This window comes from Olea europaea, chromosome 12 (genome assembly GCF_002742605.1).
Source record: "Olea europaea var. sylvestris chromosome 12, O_europaea_v1, whole genome shotgun sequence".
Lineage (NCBI taxonomy): Eukaryota > Viridiplantae > Streptophyta > Magnoliopsida > Lamiales > Oleaceae > Olea > Olea europaea.
In genome coordinates, this window is record NC_036248.1 from 1,629,999 (window position 1) to 1,647,459 (window position 17,461).

At 38.7% G+C, this 17,461-nt stretch overlaps 1 protein-coding gene across 1 annotated transcript; it reads left to right on the forward strand.

Annotated features, from left to right (window-relative positions):
• The first annotated feature begins 245 nt into the window (after positions 1-245).
• On the forward strand, positions 246-16,847 carry LOC111406400. The gene is made up of 4 exons (XM_023035833.1): positions 246-695; positions 758-1,135; positions 15,690-16,062; positions 16,678-16,847. The coding sequence occupies exons 1-4, from the start codon at positions 246-248 to the stop codon at positions 16,845-16,847; spliced, it is 1,371 nt and encodes a 456-aa protein (XP_022891601.1).
• The last annotated feature ends 614 nt before the right edge of the window (positions 16,848-17,461 follow it).

The window sequence follows — 17,461 nt, forward strand, 5'->3', positions numbered from 1 at the left end:
CCCGCCCCTTCCATTGAGGAGGAGTAGGGGCCTTCAGACAGATTCAATAAAGTCCAATATGACAAATCTCTCCGACACAGAGGGTTCTGAGACTAAACGGCATTGTAAAAAGGACTGTCGATTAGGTAACGGTATGACAGAAACTGTCCCTTCTCCCAGGAGACTTTCAGAGATGCCCGCCAGTAGCACAAGAGATTCATTATTGAATGAGTCTAAAAAATGTACAGGTAGATTTTTTTTATGAGATGGTAGCTGATTTTAACGCTGTCAAATCACCTAGCTTCCTCACAATGATCAACACCACCCTTGGCAGTGGGCATGTAATTCCCAGCTGCGATGAGTTAAAAGGGTGGATCCTTGAGGATGTGGTAAAAGAGATGCAAAATTATGTGAAAGAGATAAAAAATTCTTGGGAAATTACTGGTTGCAGCATCATATTAGATGGTTGGGTAGATGAGAACGGTCGAGACCTTGTCAATGTTTTAGTGAATTGCCCAAATGGTGCAGTTTATCTTAGATCGTTTGATATTTCAGCTTTTGTTGGGGACATCGTTGCCATGCTATTGTTCCTGGATAGGGTTTTGAAGGAAGTTGCGGTTGAGAATGTGGTTCAAATTATTACATATTCGACATCAGCCTTCATGAAAGAAGTGGGAAAGCAGCTGACACACAAGCATAGGCATGTTTTCTGGATAGTGAGCGCTTCTACTTGCTTTGAACTCATGTTAGCGAAATTCGAAAGTATGAGTTTCATTAGAGAGATATTGGAGAAGGCCAAAATGATAACAAGATTTGTTCAGAAACATTTGAGTGCCTGAAACTTCTGAGAGCTTATAATCGGGTAGATAAACTTTTAGAGCCTTCCAAGATTAAGTCGACAGTGCCCTACTTAACACTCGAGAATATTGTATTGGAGAAGAAGGGTTTGAAAAACATGTTCGCTTCATCAGATTGGAAAACCTCAGATCTGTCAGATTCCGTCGAGGGGAAAAGAGTCGCTTGCTTGGTAGAAGATCCTACTTTCTGGAATGGGGCATTAATGGTTTTGAAGGCAGCTATTCCTATAGTGCGGCTGTTATGCTTGATATACAATAACAATAAGCCTCAAATTGATCTTATTGTTGACACACTAAAAGTGCAACCCAAGTCGAATAGCCCAAGGAATGAAGCCCAATTGGACAATTCAGGATAAAAGCCCAGATAGGGTTATTAATGAATGCAGTGGAAGATCACGAACACGGTAACATCATCGTCCAAGCCTGCAAGACACCCAAGATCTGAGCGAATGAAGTGCCTTACAGTCGCCCAGAGCTATGACCCTGTTCTGCCCAAACCTTCGAATCGCCCAGGATCTTAGCAAACATAAGATGTTATGGTTATCCAGAAGTGCAGTTATTGAGTAACCTTATCACGTTCCACGATTCAAGGAGTTCAATTGAAGACGGTTGAACAACAAAGAGTAGTGGCTGCAGTTAGAGACAGCAGTTCCACGACAAGTTAGCCACCATAAAGAAAATGGGTAGTTATAAAGCAATCAAGCAGTTTCTAAGCGGTTGATCACGAAGAAATCATCAAGGGAATATAAAAGGAAGAGAAGACATAAGAGCAAAGGCCCCCTAATCAAACACTCTCAAACAGAGAATATGTAATTTCAATTTCTTAGTTTAGACTTAACATTTCTTTTCAGTACTCGTGTGCTTGCGCCCCTTGGAGGCATTCTGTTTAGTCCCAATTGTAAAGTCATTGCCAATAAAACACCCCTTTTTGGGACATTGTCTCAAGAGGTTTGTTCCTTACACAATCGTCTGATTTAATTTTTAATTGTTAGCGACTACCCGCATGAAACAATTTGGCACGCCCAGTGGGACTTTGATGTTTGGTGTTGGAGATACAAAAGGTGAAACAATATGCCTCAAAAATTTGATAAGGAAGCAAGTCAGAGAGGAGTCCAGTCTGTGAACGAGCGATATGAGGAGGAACATAGCTCTCCACGAACAGATGGACAAAGTTAGAACAGTCACAGTCGTTACGAACCGATGACAGAGTTGCCTCGAACCATGCGTGCATTACTTGGAGAACTCACAGAGGATGTCGTTGAACAGGTAAATCTACAAAATATTCATAATGTGGAAAGATTTACCCAGAATGGGAATGCACATTATGTCAACATGGCCAAACAACTGAATACTTTGAACGAAATAATGAATAAATTGGTAGGCCAAATTTGTCAGCCAGTTGTGCCTCTTGTAAATCATTTTCAAACTAGGACAATTGTGGGACATAATCCCTCAGTCCTAAGTCCAAATCAAGGGGTAGAACCACCTTTTGGTCCCTCTACTTTAAACCAAGGGGATGGTGTAATGTCAAATAAAAGTAGTGGCAATGGTACATCTAACTTGGGGGGTAACCTAAACGTAAGAGACAATGTCCTAAATAATGGACAGAATGCCCCGCGTGTTAATGATGGAATAAATATTCAGGCTAATGGTAACAATAGCCCAAATCATGGCAACTTTGTTGCCAACCAAGGACCAAATATTAGGACTCAAGCAAATCAACCGGTCAACCAACCTGTAGGAATTTCATATGACCCCAACGTCATGTTGAGGAATCAAATTATGGAAATAATACAGGATCAGATGGCTTTTGGGGTACGTCCTACCATCAGGCCGACTTACACAAAGTCATATCTTGATTGGGTAGACCAAGCATATCCATGGCCTAGAGGGTATAAAATGCCAGAATTCTCACTATTTACCGGTTTAGGAGAGGTGTCTACTCTAGAACACATAGGGCGATTCACACTGCAAAGTGGTGACGTAACTGATTACCATAAAATGAGGTTATTCTCTAGTTCATTAACATGAGTAGCTTTCTCCTGGTTCATCAATTTGCTAGCAAACTCGGTTTAGACATGGCAACAATTGGAGCAATTGTTCCACGCTCAATTTTATAAGACAGAGTCCGACATTACTTTGGCCGATTTGGCGAATCTACATCAAATGCCAAACGAATGGGCAGAAGGTTTCCTTCAAAGGTTCAAGACAGCAAGAAGTAAATGTTTTGTACCTTTGTCCGAAAAGGAGTTTGTCAAAATCGCTCAAGGTTGTCTAAACTTTGATTTGAAAAAGAAGTTCCAAGACAAGGAATTTCCTGATCTTTTCCAATTGAGCACGAACGTGATTAGGTATGAACGATTAATAAAAGAAGAAGAGCAAATAAAAAATTCTAGCAAGGGGACTTATTATAGAGACCCAAATTTTGATGTTCATGCCATTAATGACGAGTATTACGATCAAACCAAAATGTGTTTGACCGAATTAATCAAAGGAGACGTGTATACTTGTCCTATAATGGCTAAGCCTAAACCGTCGGGCAAGGATGATCTTATAAAAGATGAAAACAAAAAGGCTAGAACGTTCTCGTTCAATGTAACCAAAGCTGACCTTATATTTGATAAACTATATAAGGATAAATAGATAAAGCTTAGCGATAAACATAAATTGCCAAGCCCTGAACAAGTTAAGGGTAAAAAATATTATAAGTGGCATAATGCATGGTCACATCTGACTAATAACTGTTTGGTTTTTTGCCATGTGTTATAGGATGCCATTGAATTAGGACGAATTATGTTCGAGGATAAGAGAAAGATGGCAGTGGATGAAAACCCTTTTCCACAGCCACTTGGGGTGAACATGGTGACGATTGGTTTCAAAAACAAGTTGCCAAACTTCAAGTTAGTTATAGATGACGGGGAAGAGGACCCTGGACCACATCCCAGTGTCTTTGAATATATCAAAGGGAAAGAGCCTGAAAAGGATGAAGACGTCCTGTGTGCAAGATGTAAAAGAGAAGTGAGTGGGAACACAGAGAAACTAGGGATATGGCAGCATCACCATCGCCCTAGTTTTTTCCCAAACGCTCAGCCTGGTAGAGGGCGAGGTACATCGTTCTATAGGGGACCGCCTTTTGAGAGGTAGTTCAGGCCAGTGGATAATACGAGAACATTCAGGCCGCAGCCTCACCAACCAAATGTATGGCATTCATTCCAGTATAATGCAGGAAGGGCGATACCCTTCAACGAGATGACTAGAACCCAACAAAGGCATTTTCAACAGAACTATGGACGAATGACGAGGCAACAACAAGAATGCCACGTCCTACGGTGCCTAAGCTACTCGAGGTGGCCAATCAAAGTATTCTCGAAGACAGTGAGGAGACTGGTACAGGTGAATCGATGAAAGAATTGCCAGAAATTTCTTCTAGAAGGTCAAAGTTTGAGCGAGACAGAAGAGATGGAGAAGATTCAGATCAGTCCCTTACTATTCAGTTCGGTACACTACCTCCTGTCATGGCTAATAACTATTTGCTAGCTAATGAGTTCAAGAATAAAGAGAAAGAAGAAGAAGAGAGGGAGGATAACGAAGAAGCATGCATGCTGGAATATGAAGAAGGCCAAACTTCTAGAGGGGCATATGATGATGAAGGAGATGATGGTATGACAAATATTGAAGAGGAAATTGATTTGGAAGCAGAAAGAAGAAAAAGAGGAGTATCGTACAATACTCTGTTGAAACAACTACATCGAGAGGGGGTTCGTGAAGTGGACTTGTTGGGGGAACCGTCTGGGCGTTCTTTCGATTATTACGTGCTGTACGGGACACCCAAAAGAAAAAAGAGAGTTCCTCGCTCTGAAAAGTATGGATCACCTCCAAAAATAATGCCTCCTTCCACGGGTTGGGTAACTGAAGAAGAAGCATTAGAAAACAGAAAAAAGGAAATTCAGAAAATGGAAGCTCAGTGCGACATGCTGCATGTTGACTTATCACAAAAGGACAACTCGACAGAGGATAAGTAGGAAGTGGAAATAGATGCTGTCGAAAAGGTTATTTTTAAGCGATCAGCCATGAAATTAACTAAACACTTGAGACCATTGTATGTTAAAGTTCTAGTTAACGGCAAACCTGTGGCAAAAGTGATTGTCGATAATGGAGCAACGATAAACACCATTCCATCTAGGATGATGAGAAAATTTGCAAAGACAAAAAGCGATATGATCCCAACAGAAGTCGTCCTTACGAGTTTCAATGGAGGAGCAACTTCAACTAAAGGGGTTATGCCATTGGACATAACTATAGGGACAACTATTAGGACCACAGTCTTCTTTGTAATAGATGGTCCTAGTAGTTACAATGTGTTATTAGGAAGGGATTGGATACACGAAAGTTGCTGTATACCCTCATCGCTCCATCAATGCCTAATTTTTTGGAATGACAAAGGCGAAACAGAAGTGGTGCAGGCCGATCATAGACCTTTTGTCGTAGAAGCAAACTCAGTAGAAAGGTTCATGTACGAAGGAAATTATGGGCCTGTCAGAGTAGTCCAAGATGGAGAAGAAACTCAAATTATCGCACAGAGTGAAGAGCCATTTTCGGTGAATGCACTCACTGAAACGTTCAGTCAGATGAGGCCAAACATAGTGGCCCTAGAAGAGCCAGTAATTTGCAAAAGAGTAATCAAGAAGTTTTAAATGAGTTGCAAGCAACCAAGGCAAATGGCCGATATTCAGACCTTCAAAGCCAAATTAATGGCTTTCAATAAAGAATGCAAGGACAAGATGAAAGAAGAAGCAGCCTTGAAAGCATTGAGAGACAAATTGGTAGTGTTCGAGTTGGAACAAAATATTGGCCAAGAAGTCAACAAGGTGGATTGTTTAGAAGAAAAAGTGCTTATAAGGGAATTAGACGATGAAGTAATAGGGATCACCAAGCCTGGATACGCTCAAGCACAAGACCCTCTGATTAAAGTGAATATTGGCAATGAAGGGGAAGATCGCCCAACCTTCGTCAGCCAGATGCTCGATCAAAAGGTTAGTGATAAATTAATCGCTTTATTAAAAGAATATAAGGATTGTTTTGCGTGAGAATATGAACATATGCCTAGTTTAGATAGAGGTTTGGTGGAACATAGATTACCAACCAAGTCGAACTTTAAACCTCATAAACAACCTCCTAGGCGTTTTGCTCCTAATGTACTCCTTGAAATTAAGAAAGAAATAGAGCGATTATTAAAAGCAGGCTTTATTAGAACAGCCAGATATGTCGAATGGTTGTCCAATATCGTGCCAGTGCTAAAAAAATGGTAAATTAAGGGTGTGCATAGACTTTAGGAATTTAAACATAGCCACACCCAAAGTTGAATATCCAATGCCTACGGTAGATTCTTTAGTAGACTCAACTGTCGGACATGTAATATATTCCTTCATGGATGGGTATTCAGGATACAATCAAGTTCATATAGCTGAGGAAGATATACACAAAACTGTCTTTAGGTGCCCTGGATCTCTAGGATGTTTTGAATGGGTAGTTACCTTCGGCCTAAAAAATGCAGGAGCAACTTATCAAAATGCAATGAACTTGATTTTTCATGATATGATAGGCAAGTTTGTTGAGGTGTATGTAGATGATAAGTTGAGGTGTATGTAGATGATATAGTGGTCAAATCCATTAAAGAAGAGGACCATTTTAAACAATTGAGATGTTCATTTGAGCGAATGAGACAATATAAACTAAAATTGAATCCCTTGAAATGTGCATTTGGCGTTAACGCATGAAACTTCCTTGGCTTCTTAGTACACAAAAGAGGGATCGAACTTGATAAAAATAAAGCGAAGGCTATTTTAGAGGCCAAATCACCTAGCAATAAAAAAGAATTGCAAAGGTTTCTAGGCCAAGTAAATTTTTTAAGATGCTTTATTTCTAACTGTGCAGGGCGAACTAAAGCTTTTTCGTCACTTTTAAAGTTGAAAAATCAGGACGAATTCATCTGGAAAGAAGAGCATCAAAAGGCTTTTGAAAGCCTAAAGACATATTTATCAAATCCACCAGTGTTGGTGTCACCAATCCAAGGACGGCCAATGAAAGTATATATATCGGCTGAACAAGAATCAATAACTGGAATGGTCGCACAAGAAGACCAATTTGTTGAAAAAAGGGTGATTTACTATTTGAGTAGACGGTTAACAAAATGTGAATATAATTACTCTGCCATTGAAAAATTATGTCTTGCATTGTATTTCACATGTACAAAATTAAAGACTTATTTACGGCCCGTAACCGTTTATTTGATTTCTAGAGTAAATTTGATTAAGTATATGTTCTCTCGCCCTATTTTACACCAAAGAGTAGGCTTTTGGACGTTAGCATTATCAGAATTCAAAATACAATACATACCCCAAAAGGCAATCAAAAATTAGGCTTTGGCTAACTTTCTGGCCGATCATCCATGCCTTGAGATGCCTAAAGAAATTGAATTAGAAATCAATTCGTTCAAATTAAACCCTTGGGTTTTGTATTTCGATGGGTCAAAAACTTCTAAAGGTGCAGGAGTAGGAGTAGCATTAATAAATCTTTTAGGGATTTGTTACAAGTTCGCATTCACTTTAGATAGGATGTGTACCAACAATCAAGCCGAATATAAAGCCTTAATCGTGGGCCTAGAATTGATGATAGATATGGAAGTGAAGAATGTGATCGTTAGAGGCGATTCTCAATTGGTAATTCACCAATTGATTGGTGATTTTAAGTGTCAAAGTGATTCCATTATAAGTCAATATGAAATCGCCCAAGAGTTGTTGGAAGAATTCGACCAAGTAGAGCTTCAATGTGTTAATAGGATATATAATGACGTAGCAAATGAGTTGGCCCAGATGGCCTCAGGGTATTCAAAGGTTTTTAATTGAAAATCTACTTATGAATATGGAGTAATATTGCCCGTAGTCCAAAGAAGGGCGAGAAAGATTGAAATTCATTGCATATAAGATGGAGATGCAATAGATTGGAGGACAGAGATTAAAAGGTTCCTTAAAGAACCTAATAAAGGAGATAGTAGAAAAATGAAGTTGCGTTTGCTAAACTATACACTGATAGATGAAGAGTTGTTTAAGAAACGCTCTGATGGTATATTACTAAAATGTGTAAGCTTGCAAGAAGCCAGGACAATTATGGCTGAGGTGCACGAAGGGATATGTGGAGCTCATCAAGCTGGCCAAAGGATGAGATGGTTAATTATTAGGAATGGATATTTTTTGCCCAAGATGGGAGAATCATGTGTTCAATATGCAAAGAGTTGTCTAGCATGCCAAAAGCATGGTCCAATACAAAGGGCGCCAGCAAGAGAGATGGCACCTATTATCAAACATTGGCCGTTCAAAGGTTGGCCGATAGACCTAATAGGGAAGATTTATCCTCCATCGTCCAAGCAACATACCTTTGTTATAGTTGCAACTGATTTTTTCACTAAATGGGTAGAAGCAATACATTTAAAGGAGATCACCCATATTACGCTCAATCCAACGGACAAGCAGAATCTTCTAATAAGATTCTAAAAAATATCATAAGGAAAATGATAGATGAAAATGCCAGAAATTGGCACGAATGTCTAAACAATGCCTTATGGGCTTATAGGACGTCGCCTCGGTCAAATACCAAAATTACTCATTTCCAACTTACTTATGAAGAGGAGGTCATTTTGCCTATGGAAATTAATGTGCAATCGATCAGAGTGTGTTTGCAACATAAGTTAAGTGATGATGAGTATACCGAATCACTAGTTCAGAACTTATTGGAGTTGGACGAATTAAAGTTGGACGTCCTAGATAGATTGCAAGATCAAAAATAAAGAATAGCTAAGTTTTATAATAAAAAAGTTATAGCCAAGTCATTTAGCCTGGGCGAATTGGTTTGGAAAATAATACTCCCTTTGGATAGTAAAGATCCAAAATATGGCAAGTGGTCGCCAAATTGGGAAGGGCCATATAAAGTAAATAGTGTGTTGCCTAATGGAGCCTATCATTTGGAAGATTTAGATGGCACCAAACACATGAGGTTCATTAATGGCAAATATTTACAAAAAATATGTTTCTTCTTTATGGGAAAGTGAACAAATAAAAGCGTAATCAAATCAAGTTGAACGATCGTATATAAAAAGGGCCAGAACGAAATACGTTCAAATAAATTCCTTTATTATCAAACATTTATTACAAATTGCGAGATATAAAATACTAAATGCTCTATAAGCTACAATTGAGAGCAAATTAATCTCTCGGTCGATTGCCAAGTAAGAAGGTAAACTGGCCTTGATTGCCATCCTGATCGCACTGCTGCAAAGGCAAGCAGAGAGGCCGAGAAGCACCCTCAGCAAGCAGAAGGGAAGAGAAACACCCTCACATCGCCTACCTAAATGCATCGCTGCAATGACGGGCAAGGAGACTGAGAAGCACTCTCAGCAAGCAAGGTGGCTTGACAGACATCCTCAAAAATTGTCTTCCATCATTGAACTCCTTGTAAAGAACATGGAGACGATGGGAAGAACTTTGCTGTCCAAAAAGTATTTTCTATATCTCCCATACCAAAGGTGACATCAAAACAGACAGCAAAATGGGTGGATCAAATGATCCATTTCTATGGAAGACGAAAATTTTGGATCGATCGTTGAGATGCCAAACAATAGCAGCAAATTAGTTTTTGAAGAAAAGAATGGAAATGAAAATGAAAGGTGCGAGATATACGTGCATTTATAGGGGCGTGAAGGTGAAGAGACAGAATATGAATAGCCACATTCGTGCCCAGTAATTGGAGTCAAGCGGCCCAAAGTCTTGGGAAAAGAGACAGAAATACCAAAAGAGAATGTGCATGAATCTTATCATAAAGTAGTTAAATACTTGAGGGGTTGACGATTAAGGACAAACGTCAATAAATACACAAGAAGACAAATTAGTTGTTCATTAATGACAGTGGCTGCTGTTACATTCAAAATTGGCAATGGCTATCAGTACGAGGTTACAAGAGGAAAGTTAATACAAAGTTACAAAAGAAAAGTTAAGGCATTAGATGTCTTAATTACAATTCACCCCAGACCGAACGAATTCTTTCCCTAAGTCTCTCCCAATCCTCGCTCTGCTGAGAAGAAGTGACATTCAATTCAGCTACGAAATCATCATCAACCTCCAGCTTCTTGTACTGCTCGACCAAAGACTTGGTTCGCTCAATTCCTTGGGAAGCATAACGCTTTTTAGCAGCCACTCTCGCCTTGCAGTCATCCATCCTTGCTTGAAGCTCCTTCATTTGTGCAGCCAAACTAGTCATCAAAGAGTCTTCAATCATAACTTCGGAAGAGATTTCTTTCTATTAGTCCTCAGCTTTGTTGATCTCCAGAAGCAAAGACTCTCTTTCAGATGTAGCGCGAAGATATTGAGTACTCTTGGCCTTCAGTTCAACATTTTTGGCCAGCAAAGAGAGGATGTCAGAATGGACAATTTTCAACGTCGCTTTAAAATCAGCAGAAATATTAAGCGACGGAAGTGTCAGTGCTTGCGCCAACTTCGCACTCAAATGCTCAAGCTTATCCTTATGTTTGGCAGCACCAGTCTGACCAATGTCCATGTCCATAAAAGATACATACTCAAATATCGACTGCTTGAGGAACTTCATATCTTCCTCTGAAGAAGCAGAAGGACGACCGGTTGAAGTAGGGCGAAACGTCTTGACTTGCCCCCAGGAATTGAACAAGTCCCGGATGGAACGCACGATCTCATCAGCGTCCTGCAAAGAAAAATGCCAACATTGAAGGTTTCCACTACAATGAACAAAGTGAAAATAAAAGTAAAGTAAAAGATTACCTCATCAGCAATTTTAGGAGGTGGCATATCACCAGTTGGCTCCACCACCTGTGGAGACTTCCCCTTGTCTGGGTGAGAAGACTCTGCCACAACGGGCAGACCCATAGGTGCCTCTGCATGATTAAAGAAGCAACAAATCAGAGACCAATAACACAAGCAAAGGTAAAACATGAAAAAATGTATTACCTTCTGGTTCGACGTTTAGGGGGTTGGCGCCCTAGGAAGAAGGTGGCTCGTCCATTGGTTGTGATGAAGGTTCCGGGACTGAAGGTTTCTCTTTAAGCGTAGTCCCTTCATCAGCTGGTTTAGACAAAACAGCTCCAGCAGAGGATGATGGAGCGGGAGCTGTCAACACCAAAGCCTTCAAAGGAGAGGCTGAATTTTTCTGAGAAATTCAAGAAAATCATTAGCACATAGAAAGGTATGCTTGTGAGTAAACAGAATTTGATTACCTTTCTCCTGACAATGAGAGGAGTGTCATCATCATCATCCTCCAAAATGGGAGATACTGAAGCTGGCCGTTTGCGACTTGGGGCACTTTTAGCTGTAGTAGGTTTGGCAGGTAGAGAAGTAGAGGGACGAACAAATTGTTTAGCACGAGCAGGGGAGGAAAGATTCCTAATGGACATAGGGGTAACCAAAATAGGAGAAGAGGAAAGAATGTTTGGCTGATCCAGTGAATGGAAAGCACGATTGGCATCAGTTGCAAACAATCTGCGCTTCACTGATTGCCAAAGTTGTTCAAAAAGGGGGTGAACGGCACGACTAGGATTGAAGGGGGCTAATGAAAAGTTACTCGTCAAAAGAATATTGCAAGCATCTATAGCTTGTGCCTCTGCCTTATTAATGGTGTGAAAGCGGTCTATCAAATTTTTTGAATAATAAGGGGAAACAGGCCGAGTTTGGCCAAAACCAAATTGACAAGCAAAAAATTGAGGAGCATATATTTCAACCCCAGCTTTGGTATTGGTTCCAGTTAAAATATCATGGAACAACTCCCTCCTAGTCAAAAACTGAACCCAAACGAGCAGAGAGGTGCTCGCACTGTCCAAGGTAAATGGAGGTTGCACATAATCTAGAGTTAAATGGGCAGGAAAGGGAAAGAAGGAAAGAATTGAATTTAAAGTATAAAAGAATGAAAAAATGTCCCTTCTAGAGATATTTACAGGGGTCAATGGCTAGCCCATAGCAATTGGCAGAACGAAGGGACATGGATATGGCACCAAGTGATGGAAAATAGGCTCTCAACCACAGTTGAGTGAACCAAAGAGGCCCACTGCCAATGGGAGATACACCATTCTTCAATTGAAATTGAAGAGAAGTCATGCCTCTATAGAGGGCAGCCAAAAAGAAAGAACACAAATTCAAAGGCCTACCACGCGCCAAATCGTGCGGTATGGGTAAATAGCTCATAGAAGGCTTTATACTGGACACACAAAAAATATATTTACAAAGCCAAATCTGAAGAAAGACCACACGCTCAGCGTGGGAAGGCTCAGCTTTTGAGTGATTATAACAGCCTTGCAGGCTTGAATAGGACTCAATGAGTTTTTTGTCAAATTTTGGAGCAACACTGAAAATTAAAATACCAGGGAAAATGGTGTCGTCCAAAGGTGGAAGATTTATCAGGGCCCCAATATCCCTTAAAGTAATGGACATGGGACCAAGAGGGAAAACAAAAGTATTATATTTAGAAGACCAAAAACTTAAAGCAATAGGAAAAAGTGCTGGGTCAAAAATTGGGGGTTGAAGAGAGATTTCTAATTAATCAGAAATCCTAGCACGATCAAAAAGTACCTTGGTAGGACCATGGCCCACAAGGCGAGCATACCATCTACGAAAAACAACATCAGATTTAGGCCAAGTGTGAATACCTTTTTCGCGAATCGACCTCAGCGGCAAAGAGTTTAGGAATGGAGGGCCTTGAGTACAAGGGAATAGCTGGCCCACTACCACTTGTTCGACGGTTTCGACGTTGTTAAATGAAGGACCCAGATAGAACTCATTAAGTTCGGCATTAGCTGGTGTAAGAAAGTTCGGGTTTACATATGGCCGAGTGAGGATTTTCTGGAAATCTTCGAAGCTAAAAGAGTCGTCAGATTGGATTTGTGGAGCAGCCATTGAGGACAAAATATAGTTTTGTTAAAGTTTGCTTGAGAAACGTAGCAGAGAAGCAAGAAGATGAACAGTCGTATGGCTAGAAAGAAGCACGAAATAATGAGGCGTGATTTAGTGGTACAACGAAATGGCGTATCTTTGGGGTTTATAAGTGTGACACCCCGAACTTAAGTTTCGAGGGTCACGTACTAAACATAATAACTTCAGTCTTTGGTACATGTAGATACTCTTAAATAGAAGTATTACATGTTAGAAACTTATTTTCAATTTGGTAAAACAATTCTTATAAAAATTTGATGGCCGGTAAAAGTGCATGCCAACATGAAATTATACATTACATATACGGCCTCGGCACTATCAAGGTTAGTTGGGGCAGCAAGTTTGACAATTTTTACAAAATTCATCCCAACTCCGTTTTACATGAAATTTGTGGCATTAGAAAGATAATTTCAAGTAGTTTTCTATATTAAAATATGAAAATTTTCCAAGATCATATGATATAGACGTTTTACTGAAAACAGTGAAGTGTTGCACAGGAAATCCAGATTGACCCCTCGATGTTTAAACCTTGATAACTCAGGCCATAGATATCCAAATTGAGTGATTTCTTCGGCCATATTTAGAAAACTCAAAGAGGAAACATAAATATTTTTAGAGTCTCAAATGGACGTTTATAGAGTTAGAAACATCATTTTTAAATTGACTCCAGAAACTGTCATGTTTCTGCCTTTTGTCTCTTGCAAGGAAAATAAACTACAAAAATGTCTCTTAACATAACATGAAAGATATAACTACAAAATTTACTATTAATACCATATTACATCATGTCATGTACATATTTTTACATAATACCATAAGAAAAACAGATGGAAAAGCAGTCATCGAACAAAACATACAAGAGGAAACTTTCAGTACAAAACATCTTTGTCCTTAATCCATCATCGATTTTGCCAACTAACTTCCATCAATCCAACGATCATGGATCTGAAAATTTAGCATAACATACTATGAGTATCAGGAATACTCAGTAAGATACTATGCTTGGATTTTTATCATGATAATACTACACAAAAGAATGCAATCAGACACATACTTGCACGTTCCGGCTTGCCGGTGCCCTTCGGACTTGTCCTAAGGCATAAATAGATATCTAACTTTGTGGACTTGTCCACCATAATCATATTATGGTTTTTCATGCATAGTTTAAGCATAGATATTACCATGAAGATCATACCCCTTAAGCATAGAAAGTATCTTACCGTAAAACTTGGAGATCTTCAATTGAGATATAAATTGGAAGTGCTAGACTTACTTCCTTCTCCTTTCCTTTCTTATTTTCGATTTTTTCCTCTCTATTTAAGTGTATAAATGTTTTGCAAAGTGAAGGAATTTTCTCTATGGCAATGGATATGGATGTGTATATATATATATATAAGGATAAGGATAATGGTTTGATATTTTTTTTATTTTTTTTTTCAGTCCCACCGCCTCACCTTGGATAAGCTCCATTTTTCTTTTTCTTTTTCTTTTTTTTCTTGTTTCTACACATGTTTAGTCTATTGTCTAAGTGTATGGTGATGATGAATGACAAGTGGGTTGATTATAGGGTAATAAGTGGCCATAAATCTTAGATTTACAAAGGAAGTCTCTCATCTTTTCAACTAATATAATCTAACCCCTCTAATTTTCATTATTAGCAAAGCATATCCCAAATTTAAACTTGTATCCAACTTACATATTCAAAAATTGTAGATTGTAAAATAATTTAATCGTTTGGTCAATTGAAATCCTAACAAAATAATCCACTTCATTCAAATTCAAACTTGACTTAAGTTTCGACTAACTAATAATCACTTTATGTATACACAACATTTAGCACTTCATGCTTGCATTCATTAGCTACCTCTAACATTAACCACTACAAAGGTGGTGTCCCCTTTTCCTTATGGCCAAAAAGAATATTGAAAGTTAAATCACTATCCTACGAAAATTTAAACGAGCATAAAATTTCGGAGTATTACAATAAGGGTTTGTAGCGTCGCACTTTTTCAGGCTATGGAAGGAAATAATGATTAAAATTATTGGGAATTTCAAATGTTGTTGGGAAACACAAAGTAAATGTGGCAAAAAATAATAATTAGTATTAATTCTACCATATTGGGGGGTAATTGTTGACACACTAAAAGGGCAACCCAAATCGAATAGCCCAAGGAATGAAGCCCAATTGGACAATTCAGGATAAAGGCCCAGATAGGGTTATTAATGAATGCAGTGGAATCCCACGAATACGGTAACATTATCGCCCAAGCCTGCAAGATGCCCAAGATCTGAGTGAATGAAGTGCCTTACAGTCGCCCAGAGCTATAACCCTGTTCTAGCCCAAACCTTCGAATCGCTCAGGATCTTAGCAAACATAAGATATTATGGTTATCTAGAAGTGTGGTTATTGAAGCAGTTATTGAGTAACCTTATCACGTTCCACAATTTAAGGAGTTCAGTTGAAGACGGTTGAACGACAAAGAGTAATGGCAGCAGTTAGAGACGGCAGTTCCACGACAAGTTAGCCACCATAAAGAAAGTGGGTAGTTATAAAGCAATCAAGCAGTTTCTAAGCGGTTGATCACGAAGAAATCATTAAGGGAATATAAAAGGAAGAGAAGACGTAGAGCAAAGGCCCCCCCGAATCAAACACTCTCAAATATAGAATATATAATTTCAAGTTCTTAGTTTAGACTTAAACATTTCTTTTCAGTACTCGTGTGCTTGCGCCCCTCGGAGGCATTCTGTTTAGTTCCAATTGTAAAGTCATCGCCACTAAAACACCTCTTTTTGGGACTTTGTCTTAAAAGGTTTCTTCTTTACACAATCGTCTGATTTTCTTTTTAATTGTTAGCGACTACTGCGCGAAACACTTATATACGAAACAGTTGATCAAGCCAAGGAAACAATCAAAGAGGGGTTCAAAAACAATAAATACCAGTATATGCCATTTTGGGAAGCAATAGACGAGATTTGGAACGAGCATCTCCACAACCCACTTCATTCTGCTGGTTACTATTTTAATCCATTTCTATTTTATTCAAATGATTCCTACTCCGATCCGGAGGTTTCCTATGGTATGGGCTATTGTGTCGTCAAGATGCCAAGAGATCACCGAGATCAAAATTTGATCATGGAGCAGGTTGTTGAGTATTCAAAGGCAGTGCGTTCTTTCAGTGAAGGAAGTGAACCTGAATGGCTATCAGATGTTTCGCAGCTTTCACCAGGTTTCATCATTACATTTTCTGCTATTTGTTCCCAGCTTTCACCAGGCAATGATAAGTTATATTGATTTGCCCGGGTATACCCGGTGTACTTGTATTTGATTATGGACATTGTCTCGCCCGGGTATGCCCAGTGTATTTGTACATAGTACATTTTTTATCTATATATTTACATTTACCGATATAAAAAAAATGATAAGTTATAGTGCATGTTAGGTTATTCTTAGAAAGTTCAATCATAAGTTTACTTGTTAGTAAAGAAGTGAGAGCATATAGGTTGTGTTTTAAATTCTCTAGGAAGATAGTAGACTTGCTTTCTGGTGAGGTGAGTTTTGTTGTGAAAAGAAGTAAACTTGAAAATCATAAATAAAATAAAAGTAAATTTGACATACTTTCAAATACAACAAAAAAAATACTCTTTTAAGTTATAATATAAATCTTTTTATTGGTCTAATTTGAAATAAAAATTAGGCAAGAGTTAGTTTCAAAATATGAGACTCTTCTTATATAATAACTAAGAAAAATGTAATGTCCAAAAATGTTTTAAGTAAAAAGTTTCTTAAAAGAGTAGCTTGTACTTTTTTTTTAAGCCTAGCTAGACATGCTCTTAAGTTCCAGTGTATCCTTACCTTCATGCTCTAATGGCAGTACTCTGGTGGACAAAATACCAAGAAAAATACCCTCAGTTGCAACAACTAGATATTCGAATTCTTAGCCAGACTTGTGAGGGAGCATCAAATTTAAGCTTAAAAGGAGTTTGGCCGAGATGCTACCCACCGAGGGAATGAATCTCATTGAACGACAGAAGTTAAGGGATCTGATGTTTGTGCATTACAATTTGCGGCTACAGATTTTTGAGTAAGGAAGTTGCATCTTTGGCAACGAAATCGACACAACGGATGATTGGATGGTTGATGTAGCACAACATGATGATGTGGCGAATAACGGTGAACCAGCATTGATGGACTAAGATTTTGGGGATACAATTGATTCCAGGGCAAGCAGTGCAGAATCTGAACTGGTTATATAATTTTTATCTTTATCTATACTAGACTGTTGGATATATTAAATGTGTGATAAAACCTATCTTGATGTTGAATAAGAGATTATGTAGCAGTAGTCTCTATAACGCGCGAGGTATTATGTTGTTCTGTTTATGTTATTTGTTAGTAAGATAATATATCAATAGTTGACCTGGAAAGACCTTTATAATATGGTAACTTTTTAGAATGACCTTTTTCGTTCTTTTTGCATAGTTAAAAGAGTGGATTATTGGTACATTTCACGCCTGGCGTTGTATTCATCAGAATTGGATACCGAATAGTTCATACAATTCAACACTTCCACGTCATTCTTTGCATAGAACATTGCAATTAGTACTATTGTGCACAGATTTCTGATC